We start from the raw sequence: 14,329 nt of genomic DNA on the forward strand, positions 1-14,329 counted from the left end.
ATTGAAAGTAATCTCCTTTACTTAAAGTCAACTGATTGTAGCTCTTCTCCACATCTACAAAATACATTCACAGCAACATCTTGATGAGTGACTAAACTGGGTGCTACAACCAAGCCAAGTTGACACATAAAACTAACCATCACAAAAACGAACAAACAAAAAACTAACCATCACACCTTCCTTTCTTCTTTAACAAATTCCCACCCCTTTAAAGCTCATTTCAAATACCACTTACAATGGTCTTTTTTGAAGCCTAAATTGAATCTGACCCTTCCTTTAAACCCCTATTTCCTTTCCATGCTTACCAGATTTTGCCCTATATAATAATCTGTGCACTTCTGTGCTTCTCAAACTTTTGCATCAGAAGTGCACCCATTAGTTTCCCGGTGCCTGCCTATGCGCTGGGGGGGGTGGGGGGTGGAGTGCACTCAATTATACAGAAAAATGAACGGGTAAACTCAAGGCTATCACTATCAGGAAGCTTTCTGAAAATTCACAAAAACAAAGCAAAATGTGCAGGTTAGTATTATACCAATACTCATTTTTTACATCAAAATGCTGCCGTTTTTGACTGCGGGAAGATGTGCTATTTAACCTGGCGAATTTAGGGTACTCCTGGCCTTCTGAGACAGCCCTTCCACTACACAGTTCTGTAAGACTGAAGCTTTTTCCGGAGTCAGAGAGTGCCTTCCATTCCCTAGTACAATCTACAAATGGACACTTAAGAAATACTGTTGAACTGTGATCCCCCATTCCAGGAGACTAGCGCCCGTGAGATGACACCGAGCAAGTATAAAATTGGATATAAGAGGGTTCGTTTCCCGGACCATGCATTCCCCCCCACAAAAAAAGATGTATATAAGGTTTGCATTATGGAACATATAGCATTAGTGTTCTGCAAGACGACTCGAGTTGGGGCTCAGACTCTCCATTCCGCACACCAAGTGATATATCGTGAAACAGTTATGTACCATTCTAAGGTCCATTCTGACCTCGTTTATTTTCTAGAAATAGATAATTTTCTGCTAACGCTACCAAAGCTCAATCCTGTTCACCTACAAACAAAAGGTTTGCAGCCTCTCGTTCTTCAGTCCAACGCTCAGCAAAAACCTAACTGCGCGGGGCAGCAGGGTCAAAGGACACCTGGGTCCACCAGAGCCGCAAACATGCCAAGCGCACAGCCGCGTCCGCGAAAACTCCCCGCCCCCAGCTCGCCACTGGCCCTTACCGCTCACCCTCTTTGCAGGTTGGTGAGCCAACCTGCCCGTCGCTCGCATAGAGTCCACCTCTGGCCAGCGTCCATTGGTAGATCGTTACGTCATTGCTCCGGCTACTCCGCTCCCATTGGCTCTCACAGGAAGGGGCGGCCGCCAACGTCACGGGCGAAGGCCGCCATTTTGACGGAGCAATCCTAGTGACAGGAGCCGGAGCAGCAGCGCAGGTGGTCCCCGTTTCCCCTCCCCCTTCCCTTCTCCGGTTGCCTTCCCGGACCCCCTACACTCCACAGTCCCGGTCCCGCCATGTCCCAGAAACAGGAAGAGGAGAACCCTTCGGAGGAGACCGGCGAGGAAAAACAGGTGAAATGGGGGGGGTGCGGGCGGGTGGGCCCCGGGCCGCCGTCCTGGGGCGGGAGACGGTCTGCAGTCCGTGCCGATTGGACGCCATGGTTTCAGGCTCTGCAGGGGTTGGCCGCTTCTTGCGTCACGGAGGGTGAGCGTCGACGGGGCCAGCCGCTTTGGCGCTGGTTAGTTCGGCCGATTGTCAGTCTGCGCCATACATTTCCTGATTGGCCAATAGTCCTACGTTCAAATTATTGAAGCTGAGCTGTAATTGGTCGAGCCTCGGCGCGGGGCGGGAATATGGAAAGACGGGTGGATGGAGGGGGATAGATGCCGGGGGTCGGTGGTCCTGGGTTGCGATATTGGTTAGTGGGGGTCCAGAGGATTTAACAGCTAGGCAGGCTCCCGCGTCCGCCGTCCACGGAGAAACGCGGTCCAAGTTTAAGGGACCAGCCTTGGGGGACGAAAGGAGTGATTATTATATGGCTAGTTTAAGGTGGCAACTTTCTCGGGAGATACTTGGAGATGGTCTATTGTCCCCTTGAGTGCCTAACGAACAAGTATGAAGAGGACTAGAGTACCAAAGAGAATAATGAGGTTAAACCTAAAAAAGACCCCGAGAAAGTCGGGGTAACAAGAAAGACAACACCCTTTTCCCCCAGACTTCACAATAGCGGGATTTAGCCCACTCGCAATTTTGTGATAAAAACATTAATGGCAAGGAAACCCCGTACAGGGGGTTGTATTTGACTTCAGTCATTAAGAACTGGACTCAGGGGCTCTCATGAAATACACCTGGTCTTATATCTGCACCTGATTTTCAAGGGAAGGGAATGATGTAATTCCACTGAGGAGTTACAGATCGGCTTAGGTCCTTCGAAAGAAAAGGGAAATGGGGCCCAAAACGCAAGAAGAGAGTGAGACCTGCAGTGAGAGCCCCTGCAAGCCAGTTCAGCTCTTGGCATGTTCCCCAAATTTCCATCAGTTTCTCCATTAAGAAAGGTGTTTTGATGTTTTGGTGAAAACTGGTGGGTAAAAATGCTAGTGAACCTACTGTATCTTAATTTTCCCGAGGTTTAAGACAGTGCCACTTTCATCTCTGTTTACCTGTCACTTTCCTACCATACATAGGATGATTATGGAAGTGTTGAGGCAATGCTGTCCTCATTCTCTGGTGGAGATCTTTGGAGAAAGGCCACATGGCCTCCTCTCCAGGGAGATTTATCAGGTGGCTTTTCTAGACTCTGAATAAGGAGGAAAGACCTCAGCAGAACTATCTCTGATTTCGCGTTTGACCAGTACCTGGTCTCAGGGACAGCCTCGGGAGCCCTCCTGTTCATCTTGTATCACCAGAAGTCCCAGATAGCTCTTTCCTCTCTTTGTGTTTCTTAGCTTCTGCCCCAAGTGAGCTATGGGCCTCTCTGTGATTAAAGTGTTGTGTTTAGGTATTACCTTTAACCCAATACTCCTGGGTCCATAGGGTGGTTCCCTGGGCATAGTGTGAGAAGCCACTTGTTTTCCTTCTCACAATATAGTCCTCTTGAACTTTAGAATTTGAACAAAGGTCTAGCTTTAAGAGCAGAATGGAGATAGCATGTTTGCAGGTGGGTGGATCTCCAGGAACAGTTGGTAGTGTAAGGGTTATCAGATATTAGAAACCTTAGAAACTTCTCGGTCTTTAATTTTATTTGTCCCATTTGTTTCTTCCAGGACACTCAGGAGAAGGAAGGCATTCTCCCTGAGAGAGCTGAGGAAGCAAAGCTAAAGGCCAAATATCCAAGCCTAGGACAAAAGCCTGGAGGCTCCGACTTTCTCATGAAGAGACTCCAGAAAGGGGTATGGCATACTGTCTCTTACCCTCTTCCTTCAGAGCCTAAGGGGGCTCTGGGGACAATATCGGTAGAGATTTTACTGGTATTTTCTGGAGATTTTGTTGTTGGGCGGTACTATAGAAGAGTGAGAAACTTTCAAAAGAGCAAGATAAAATATTATAAACCCCTAATATAGTATCAGTTCTCTTCTGATTTCCCATATAGGAAATTAAGACTTCTTAATGAAGGGGCATTTGGATATGTGCGCTATGGGAATGAGGGAAAGATGTTAGAGGCTGGAATGCTGACTGCCCCCAGGCATTTGCTGGTTTGTATAATGGGAGTTTTAGTCTGTACATTTTTTTAAGGATTAAAGCTAAATTTTCGAGTTTATCATTTCAGCAAAATATCAAACCATCTGTCCTATAGAAGTCCCCATCTTGAACAAATAGATTTTTATAGACCCTTGAAGTCAGCACCAGCCATTACTACAGGCCATCTAGACACTTATTTTTCCTGTCCAGGGTAGTCTTCCTCACCAAGGGAGATTCTGCCTCCATAGCTGTCCAGCTCCGGATCAGCTTTTTCAGCTCTCCTAGGTGCCTAAAGGTGGCCGAGGGATTGCTGTTAAACTGGAGTGTGCTTCTCTCTGTGGATGAAATGAAGGGTGGAACAGATCCCTGTGGAGAATCCCAGTAATGGAGTCTTAGTCACAGATGATAATGTGATGCTGATTTGCAGCTTACCTTGCTGCAGGCAAGGCAGGCGTGGGCAGGCTGTCACAGCCGGAGAACATATGCGGGAGCAGTGGGCGTCAGAGCAAAAGCACATTATCCTCATGAACAAGCCCAGTTCCTATTTCTGGTCTGAGAGAATAATTTTTTATTTTGAGTTCATTGGTTTGAGATTGTTCTCTGCTGGTTGCTTAGAATAGCCCCCCAGACTCCCCCACCTGTATATCTTATTCTTTGTGTTCCCTGGCACCAAATGCATTGCTTTGTACATAGGTGGTCCTCAACAGGCCTTCAGAAATAAAGTCAAGGATTTGGTGAAACCAATCTGTATTGAATGGGATACAAATGATGTGGGGGCAATCCCTTGACTCTCAGAATATATACTCAGTCTCCGTGGCACATTGCTTACATACCTGATAAAAACTTGAAACACCTTGGGGAGAAGACTTAAGTTATGTATGTGTGAGGTTAGTCAAGAAAGACTTCTTGAAAGAGTTGAGTGTAAAAGAGAGTTTATAATGGATTTGAATATCCTTACTTTTGAGGAAAACTAACTCCTCACTCACCTAATCCTCCCTCTTATCTCTTAGCAAAAGTACTTTGACTCAGGAGACTACAACATGGCCAAAGCCAAGATGAAGAATAAGCAGTTGCCCAGTGCAGGACCAGACAAGAACCTGGTGACCGGCGACCACATCCCCACCCCGCAGGACCTGCCTCAGAGAAAGTCGTCACTTGTCACCAGCAAGCTTGCGGGGTAACCTGGGCCCCTCTCTTCTCCCCTTCCTTACGCACTGGACTTTCAAATAATGTAGGCAGGGATGGAATGGGCATTTAGTCAGGTCTTCTCAGCTTGTTAGCCAGAGATGACTGGTTTTGCTAGGGGCTGCTGAGAAGTTAGTGTGGTTGAAGAAGGGCTCTGAGTTTATTTCTTTAGTTAAATTGAGATTTCTCCTCCCGCACTGAGCTGAGGTAGGGGGTCAGAGATGGGAAAGATTGAAGAATACTCCAGATTCTCCTTTGTATGAGAAACTGGAGAGATGTGATTTCTCTTTTTGGATGTTCTAAATTGGTTAGGCTGAGACTTGGGGATAATATGGCAGATTTAACATCCCAAGGCTAACCTGACGAATTGGGAAAGGTAGAGTGAATGAGATATGTTTTCTGTGCTTCTAAATGTTTTGTCCCGCAGGCTGCTATTGCTTCATGTTTCCATTATAGCAAGTATAGAGAATCCTCAAAAATGAAAAACCGATTTGCTTGCCTAAAACTATAATGCCCACTTAATCTCTGACTCAGTGTCTCTTACAGTTTGCCCTGACTCTCAAACGATATAAAGATTGATGAACATTATTCATAGAAAAGGGGCACCTTCTCTCTCTACCAACATGTAGCTTTTGAAGGGTATCATGGGACAGTGGAAAGAACACAGATTTAAGAGTCAAGATGTCTGGGTTCTAGCTCAATTCTTGTAGAACTAATGCATAACTTGGATCAGGTCATTTAGCTTTTCTGGATTTCTGTTTCCTCATCTGTAAATTAGAATTCAATATATATAAGGTTGATTCTGATTCTAAAACCCTGTGACTACCAGCTGACAAACTCTGTGCTATTCGTTGTAAACCTAAGAGTAAGACAGGCCCCACAGGCAAGCCTCTGCTGAGAAAGTAGCAGAGGGGAACCATGTGAGGGCTGTGTGGAGAGAGGAAGTTGAGTTTTGAGAGTTATAAACTCAGGCAAGAGGACTTCAAAGGTATTATGGGCTTGAGGGTCAAAGAAAAAAACTCCTAAGAAGCTAGCCATGGAAGTTTCCTACCTCTGCCACCTGCCCTCCTTCCTGGCTACAGCTGGGCCTTGGCTGCTGAGCTGCCCTGGTGGCAGCACTGAGGCCTGAGGAAGCATGCTCAGTCATGCGCACGTGGAGCCCCCACAGTTCAGATGTTATCAGATGCCATGTGTGTTGTTAGGGAGACAGGAAGAAAAGGGATGAATTAAGCAGGCCCCCAGGGCTTAGTACTACTGCGGGGCTGGAGTAGCATGTTTCTAGGAGATGATTCACCTTGGAGGAAGCTGGAGAAGGTAGGGAGGGAGAAAGGGAAGGCAGACTAAGAAATCTCTGCCGTTCTAAAATCAGTAACCCAGCTCCTGGGCAATGAAGAGAGAAGGCAGTGCTGATTGATGAACAGGTGAAGGGAAGGCATTGGGGGTAGATAGTCTTCTACTTAGATGTCACCAGCTTGGCCTGAATCTTACTTAATGCAACCTGCTAGTTATCACAGAAAGGGCCAGGGTGAGAACTAGCTGTTTAAGAGAGCAGGATTCTTTAACCCTTTCCTGCTCTCTCACCTCACAAATTGTGGCACAGCAGACATTTAGCCTGGTAAGAATAACTGGTGAACTTGCTGACGTGCGTGTGTAGGGAGTGGGTATGTGTACACACTTCTCTCCTGACTAGCCATTCAGCTTTCAGGCTGTCATTTAGATTGATTAGGAAAAAGTTGGTAAGGAAGGTGTGGAGAGAGGAGGATCTCTGGACTTCCCTAGCCCCCAAACTCCTTGACTGTCACGTGTAATTGTATATAATTTTTGTGTTTCTTGCTCCATTTCCTCATGCTGTCTTCCTTAGTCTGAGCTCCATGTGGGAAGGGTGAAGTGCTGAACATCCTTGTATAGTTTCCTCAACTGTCTCAGCCATATTGTACATAGATATGTCATGTTATTATATATATAAATATATATATAATTTTGTACGTTTTTTTCATCTCCGATCTTCTCAAATTCTGTACTTTTTTCTTTTCTGTCTAAGCTGCCTTCTCTCTTGGTCAGCCTGAGTCCTCAAAACTAATGGTCACAATGAAGTCTCTTTTTTAAGAAGGAATGGAAAGAATAGGGAAATCAAAACCTGTTGGTCTCACTCTCTCTCCACCTGGTCATCTTCAAGGCTAAGAAAACAAAGAAACAAACCACATTCTTTTGTTTGTCACCTGTTTCCACAGCATGAGAAAGGATCATTTCAGAATCAAAACACAAGTGGGTTTGATCAGATTATTTTTTTCTTCACCCAAAAGCTCACAGGCGCCGTCTGCCCCCAACCTCCACGCAGCCACCGCCTCCTCGCCGTACCGCGTGTGCTAATAGTGATTAGGTTTGGAAGAGAGTTATGGTAGGAACTGGGGTGGCATTTAGGCATTCCTCCCCCGTTACTCTACGGTGTTTTATTTGTGTCTTCTGTGTTCGTCTGCAGTGGCCAAGTTGAATGATGCTGCCAGGGGCTCCCAGCAGATCCGGAGCCGCTGTCCTCCTGGCCCCAGGCTGGCTTCTGCCCCTCCCTGCCTTTCCATCCAGGGCCAGGAGGCGGCTGGGGCGCCGGGCTGGAGAGGCAGAGGCCCCTGCCCGTCGGTGTCCCAGCGCATGGAGCCCCTTGGGCTGAGCACCAAGACCTTGAACCTTTTTTGTTTTTCCTTTTTTCCAAGTAACTGTTGGGGGAAATCTCAGTGAAATCCTGGGGGTAGGTGAGATGGGGGGAGGTGGGGGTGATATTTCAGGAAATATAAATTAGGGCTTGGAGTTGGTAGAAACATTCTGAACTATACTCCTTAACCCTCTGGCTGGTGTGGGGTGAGCGTGAGGGGGAGGAACACTAAAGGTAAGGGGTTCTCTCTTACTCAGGTTTGTTGAAAAATACCCTGTTTGCTTGGTTGTGGCTGGAGACCTGGTGTCAGATAAAATAAACTGCCCATCCACATGTTACAGATGTAGACAGCTCCTCTGGTCCTGTAGGACAAGTTGAGAAGTGAATGTTAACTGTCAATAAAGCATGCTGGCCTCTTGAATAGGTTTGCTGTGGGAAGGAGGGCAGTGAGTGTGGGGAAAGGGGGCCATGAGCATGGAGAGCCCCACAGAGCCCGGGGGAAGTATTTTCAGTGTTTGAAATAAAAAAAAAAAAGAAAAAAAAAAAAGACCCATGAAAAAACCCAACCCAGAAATATTCTGAAGCAATTGGTGTGTTTTATTGGGGTTTGGGAAGGGGGAAGAAAGCAAGACTGAAGACACCATTCAAGGGAAAAGCTGGGGTTGGGCCCTACGGGAACGGGGGCCCTTAGTATGAGTGTGCCTGGTCTCCTCACCTCCTGTCACTTTGGGAAAGGGAACAGGGAGGGTGGCGTAAAGCAGGGGGTTTCCTAACCCCTCCCCATTCCTTTGTTTCTGTGGCTAATACAGAAGATGCATCAACCCCAGGTTGTGGCTCACGAAGTGAGGGATTTAAGGTACTTGATCTAAAAGGTTTATTGACTCTTAGAGCTTAGTCCAGGCTAAGCAAAAAAGAAAACCCATTCTTCTTTTCCCTCTCCGTTTTCCTTTCCTTTGCAATTCTCCATGTCTGAAGGAGAAATGTGACCTCTAGTAATAAGCCAAAGGAATTGGAGCCTTTCTGCTTGTGGCCAGCAGGAGGCAGAGTGACTTCTTTCCCAGTGGTGGGACCGTGCCATTGAAAAAAATTAAATGAAAAAAGCTAAAAGCTGCTTGTGAATGTAATACAAGTAAAACTTTAAAAGAAGAAACAAACCCATCCACTCTCCATACATCTCTACCCCAACAGCATTCACACATCGTAGGCTGGAGCTCTTCCCCATTTGCCTGTGATCATGGTATTTTTTCCAAACTTTTTTTATCAAATGAGAATGTTCCAGGAAAATAAGGTCCAGGACATACAGACATTCCAGAGAACTCTCCATCAAGCTGGGCGTTGGCAGCAGATGGGTGGGTTACTTCCCAAACTGGAAAATGAATGTTGTTCTCGGTATGTCACTCATTCTTTTTCTTTCCTTAGTCGGAAACTCCAAATAAATTTTCAATTGTTAGGGTTATTGGTGGCTTGGCTGTCCTCTGATTTAGCCAAGGGATTGTCATGCTGCATAATATCTGTCTTTCTAAACAGCCTACTAGACAGTGAGTGAGCCAGTTGGTCTGGAAATATATTAAAGAAAGGAATTCTCTCCCTTTGGGAAGTTTGTTGTCTAGCTGGAAGAATATAGTATGGAAAAGGTCAATATTTCAATGGTATAAAATAGAATCTTTTTTTATAAGCTTTTTTTATTAATTTTAAAAAATAAACAAACAAAAATATTAACATATTCCATTCTACATATACAATCAATTCTTAATATCACATAGTTGCATATTCATCATTTCTTAGGACATTTGCATCATAAAATGGAATCTTAAAGCTAGGAGAGATCTAGGGTTATGTAAGTATTTTATATACACACACACACATACATACATACATATAAATACAGAGAGACACCCAAATCAGGGTTTTCTGATGAGGTTAGTGAGTCTTCTCATCCTTATTCCCACTTGAGCCAGTCCTATGATGACTTTTTTTTTTCAATACATGGGTAGGCACCGGGAATGGAACCCGGGTCCTCTGGCATGGCAGGCAAGCGTTCTTGCCGCTGAGCCACGGTGGCCCGCCCCCTATGATGACTTTTTTGAGAATATTGTTCCTGATTTATGTTAACTAGAAGAGTACAACTGGGAGTGAGGTCAGTGAGCTTGAATGTGGGATTATTTAGTTAGAGCAACTTCATCTTAATACGTGAGGAAGTTGAGGTATAGAAATAAGTGACCTGTAAGGTAGAAAAGCCAGTTAGCTAGAGAGCTTGAGTTAGTATCTAGGCTTTTATACATAGTTTTTTCCACTACTTCTGGCTTCTCTGGTCCTTATCTTTATTAAGTATGGCCTTAGGAATCCTTCGATGCAGGGAAATGTTTGTAGCTATCTGTATTTCAAGTTAAAATGTACTATTCTTCACTCCCATACTGTAGAACCAAGGACAGTTGAGACAGCCAAGGATGATTGATTCAGCAGTGCTGCAGATAGCAATTCCTGCCCATTATTTTAGCTAGGTGTTTTCTAAAATCTTTATTCCAAAGAGTCAAGTTAAGGATTCTTCCACTCCCGCATGGTTGAGTGATCGCTCTCCTGACAAGCATCTCATCGGAGCCATTTGATACACAGGGTGGCAGAGACAAAGTCATTATTCTTGTCCAGGTGCATTTGTTTTGTGGTATGGTAGAGGCATGGAAAAGGCACACAGAAGAAAAAAAAAGTTGCCATTGAAGGTATCTGTGAGCCAGTGGAAGCTACACAAGCAGCCCTCGTGTATATAGTTCCCTCTGCTGGGCCTTGAAAGAGGTTAGCAAGGAAAGGGAAAATCTGTCTGTCTTTGGAAACTGACATGACTGGCATACAAAAAAAAAAGACAATGTAGTTTTAAGCTGAGTTTTAAGAGGAGGAGAGTCAGGGGATGAGCTGTTAGCTGAACTTTGTTAGAAAGAGAAGGTTGATTTGCTAATAAAGAAAAGCTGGGCTTCCCATTTGGGCAGCAATATTTTAATATACAAGTAATTGTTGAGCTCTGAGTTTGTGGTTGGAATTATTAGATATTGCTAAGCAGATAAAAATGTAAGGCTTAATGTCTGCCCTGGAGAAGCTTGTAGCTTTATTGAGATAACATTTCTACATATAGCATAATGTGACACAGCCTAAGATTAGGCAGTGGTAAAAAAAAATTCTGAGAATTTCCAAAGTATTGGAATCATTAGATAAATATTAGAGGAGGAAATGGAAATTAAATTGGGCTTTGAAAGATGTGTATTACTTTAGTAGTCCAGTTCAATTAGTATTTAATAAATACCCACAATGTGCCAGGCACTATGCTAAAATGCAAGATGAGTAATATGTAGCCTGCTTCTTTCAATAATACACTCTGGTGTGGAAACTACTCATGAACAAGTGATGTTAGTGTTACACTTGCAGAGGTGGAGGTCTAGCTATGTAGAGAAACAGTAATACCATTTACTAAGGTGTGTTTATTTTGGGTCAAGCTCCATGCTTAATTTAAATCATCTCATGTAATCCTCACAACAATTCTATAAGGTACGTACACTTAATATTTCCATTATACAAATTAGAACACTTTTGTATAAAGACAAAATAATTTGCCCAAGCCTCAAATCACACAGCTTCTGAGATCACAGGAAGGATTCATTCTAATGCCTTCAAAGAAATGGGGAAAAGAGTAGTAAAGAAACGTTTTCAAGAGTAAATTCAGAAGGATGAGCAAACAGGATTTCTTCAGAAAGGTAAGATGATAAAGGGCACTTTGGTGGAGGGACCAATACTTAGAGAAGCATGAGGCTGGAATCTGTGTTAGCTTCTGCATTATCAAGTGAATTCTGGAGAGCGGCTGGTGACAAAGCCCAAAAGGTGAAAAGGAGCCAGATTACAGAGACTATGGTAAGCAGGCCTAGAAACTACTAGGAATTATAAAGAAGGGATCTGGTCTGATGTGCGTGTTAAATAGTTGTCAATTTGCCAAATCATGTGGGGAAGGGATTTAATGAGATAAATTTGGAAATAGAACTGGTTCCAGTGTCAGGCTGGTTTTAAATTTGATTTTGATTTTTTTTTTTTTTTAACTCTGGACAAGTTTCTTAAACCCTGGCTACCTTAGTTTACTTACATTTAAAATGGGAGTGATATATACGTCCCATAAAGGGTTTTGTGATGATTAAACAAGATAATGCATCAAAGTCCTTATTCCAGGGACTGCAGTGGTGCACAAGACATGGTTTCTGCCTTCAAGGAGTTTACAGCCTACAGGGGTATATAATAAGGATGGGTAAGCAGGCAATTAGAATACAGGGATTTGGCACTGAAGTAGGGATAAACACAAAATACTCTGGAAGCAGAGTATGGGCACCACCCAACTTGCGGTGGGGAAATGACAGGGAAATCCTTTTCAGATAGGAGCTACTCAACTGAGATATGGTGGAGTAGGGATTAGAAGTGTTAGATTGGAGTCTTGTAGGTGAAAGTATATGAAAAGATTTGGAGGTTTTATATTCTGGAAACAAAATAATTCAGAGTAACTATAGCATAGCATACAAGGGACAGAGCTGGGGATGGTTAAAGGGAAGCAATGGTTAGGTCACAAAGGACCCTTTGGACTTTATCGTGAAGGCAGTGAGATGCTGCTGCTTAAAGATTTTGAGCAAGGGAATGATGTACTCAAATTGGCTCTTTAGACTAATTCTGGCTGCAGAATGGACTGGAGAGGGTAAAACTGACTATTAGTGGTGGTGGTAATTGGGATCGAAAAGTTGGGTAGTGAAGGGATAATAAGTTCAATTTAGGGCAAAATAAATTTTGAACAATGAAATATCTAAGTGGAGAATTCTGTGTTACACTAAGTAAACTGTTACATTGGGCTGGTTAAATTAGAAGCAAGATAGACTTTATGTTGCCACAATACTCCAGGTGAGATATGTTGAGGAACTCAAGATGTTAATGACAGTGAGGTTGAAGAAGAGTGAACAGATTGAAGAAATAATGGACAGGGCAATCAACTGGACTTGGTGTAGGATGTGGGACTTAGGGAGAGATAAGAGTCTAAGGGAGAGATAAGAGTCTAATATAATTCCCTTATTTCTAGCCTGGTTACAGGATAAATAATGATCCCACAACCCGGAGAGAGAATACAACTTAGAAGAGCAAGTTAGGAAGATACTGAGTTCAGTTTTGAAGAGTTGATTTAAGGTACCTATAGGGCATCCGGGAGTAGATGATCAATAGATTACAGGATTTAAGAGTCTAGAGGGTGGGGAAGAAGTCAAGATGGGAGATACAGATTTTGTAGACTTCAAGATATAATAGTAAAGCCATGGAAGTGAAATCACATACAGCAGAAGGACTGGAGAGCTGACTGGTGAAGGCTGAAATCTAAAGGGAATAGGGAAAAGAGCCCAATAGTAAGAGGGTCAGGTACAATTTTTTAAAAAGTTTAAAAAGTAAATAAGAGGGTCGAGAAGTTGTGGTACCCAATAATAGAGTTTAAAGGAGGAACCCAATCAGTCAACAATGTAAAGTGTTATATAGAGAGGTTAAATGAGATCAAGAATGCAATTATCTCAGCTATATAATAAAAATACAGGAAGAAAATGGGCCAAAATAGTGGGTGACTCTGTTTGGCAGGATTATGGTTGGAATATGTGTGTTTGTATGTGTATGTACATTTTCTGTACATTTTAAGATTTTTAAAATGGGCATGTGGTACTTTGATGATCAGGTAATTTTCATTGAAAAAACAATAATATCATAATGTAAAAAGAAAAAATTGAGTATCCATTTGATTTGGCAGTTGGTGTGTTTAAGTGGATTAGTAGAGATGGAATCTAGATTGTGGAACCCTTGAACTGAATGAGGTGGGAAGGTTTTGTCATTGTTTTAGTGTTGGAAAGATTTAGGTATTTTTTTGGCGAAGTAAAAGGAAAAAGTAAAAGTTTACGCTCAAGAGAGAATAATAAAAAAGGATCTGACGAAAAGGGAGGGGGTTCATGGATGGATAGACGGATGTGGCTCTGCAGTCTAGTTCAGCAGAATTTATTGAATCCACTATGTGCCATTCACTGTACCAGGTCCTGGGAGTAGTTTAGAAAAGCCAGCTTGGTCTCAAGAAGGAGGTTGTATACTTCATCCTGCTTGAGACTCAAAGTGAAGATATAACAATGAATAAACAACCATGTATTTGTGATTCGGGCCAGGGAATTGATGGAATCCTTGTCTGATAGCTTTGTTCTTTGTGTCTGGGATGTAAAGTTGCTGGTTGAGTGTTCAGGAGATGAGAGTTTGGTAGCAAGTTTAAGAAGAGTGGCCATGGTTTGGAAGAGAGGATGAACAAGAAGGAAATAGAAGAAGGAGCTGATTGAAAATACTAAGTAAAGGGACTAGGGAGCAGCGTTGGAGCCTAACAAATTGAAGATTATGAACATAGTGTAGTAGCACCAATCCAGATATTTGTGCAGTTTTCTCTAGCAGCACACAGGTGCCTGTTATAAGAACAGAGAAGACATTATCATTTGGACCATAGATCATGGTGTGTAGGCAGATGAAGTGGACTGTCCAGATAAGGAAGCAAAGAGGTTAAAGGTGCTGGTGAAAGATGGTTCAAGGAATCCATCTATAGGCTGAGGAAGATGTGATAAACTCTGATCAGAAGTGTTGATAAGTTCAAAGAGCAGGTGAGTTAGAAGTAAAAGAAGTGATTAAGCGGGAAACTCAGAACTTTGTAGTCAGAGGATAATGTTAGAATTTGAGATTTCTGAGTTGGAACTCTTCCAAGTATTGACAGGTAAATTGGGAGTTTGAAGTGGAGGG

General features: G+C 43.3%; 2 protein-coding genes across 4 annotated transcripts in view; one reads left to right on the top strand and one right to left on the bottom strand.

Moving 5' to 3' along the window:
- Positions 1 to 1,750, bottom strand: part of LOC143679809 (uncharacterized) — a 113,843-nt gene extending 112,093 nt beyond the window's left edge. For 2 of the 3 annotated variants that reach the window (XR_013173952.1, XM_077156131.1), the window contains exon 1: positions 1,236 to 1,750. Coding sequence is in view for 1 of the 3 variants with exons in the window: in XM_077156131.1 (XP_077012246.1) it covers positions 1,236 to 1,303 (68 nt within the window). In the remaining 2 variants the exon portion in view is untranslated. Of the gene's footprint in view, positions 1 to 1,228 lie in introns of all 3 variants that reach the window. The other variant, XR_013173951.1, reaches the window with a different exon arrangement.
- ENSA (endosulfine alpha) lies at positions 1,374 to 8,090 on the top strand. Its single transcript, XM_077156130.1, has 4 exons — positions 1,374 to 1,577; positions 3,270 to 3,395; positions 4,695 to 4,861; positions 7,349 to 8,090. Exons 1-4 carry the CDS (start codon positions 1,521 to 1,523, stop codon positions 7,362 to 7,364), a joined length of 366 nt encoding a protein of 121 aa, XP_077012245.1. The 5' UTR covers positions 1,374 to 1,520; the 3' UTR covers positions 7,365 to 8,090.
- Positions 8,091 to 14,329: the final 6,239 nt, after the last annotated feature.

Source organism: Tamandua tetradactyla, chromosome 4 (assembly GCF_023851605.1).
Source record: "Tamandua tetradactyla isolate mTamTet1 chromosome 4, mTamTet1.pri, whole genome shotgun sequence".
NCBI lineage: Eukaryota > Metazoa > Chordata > Mammalia > Pilosa > Myrmecophagidae > Tamandua > Tamandua tetradactyla.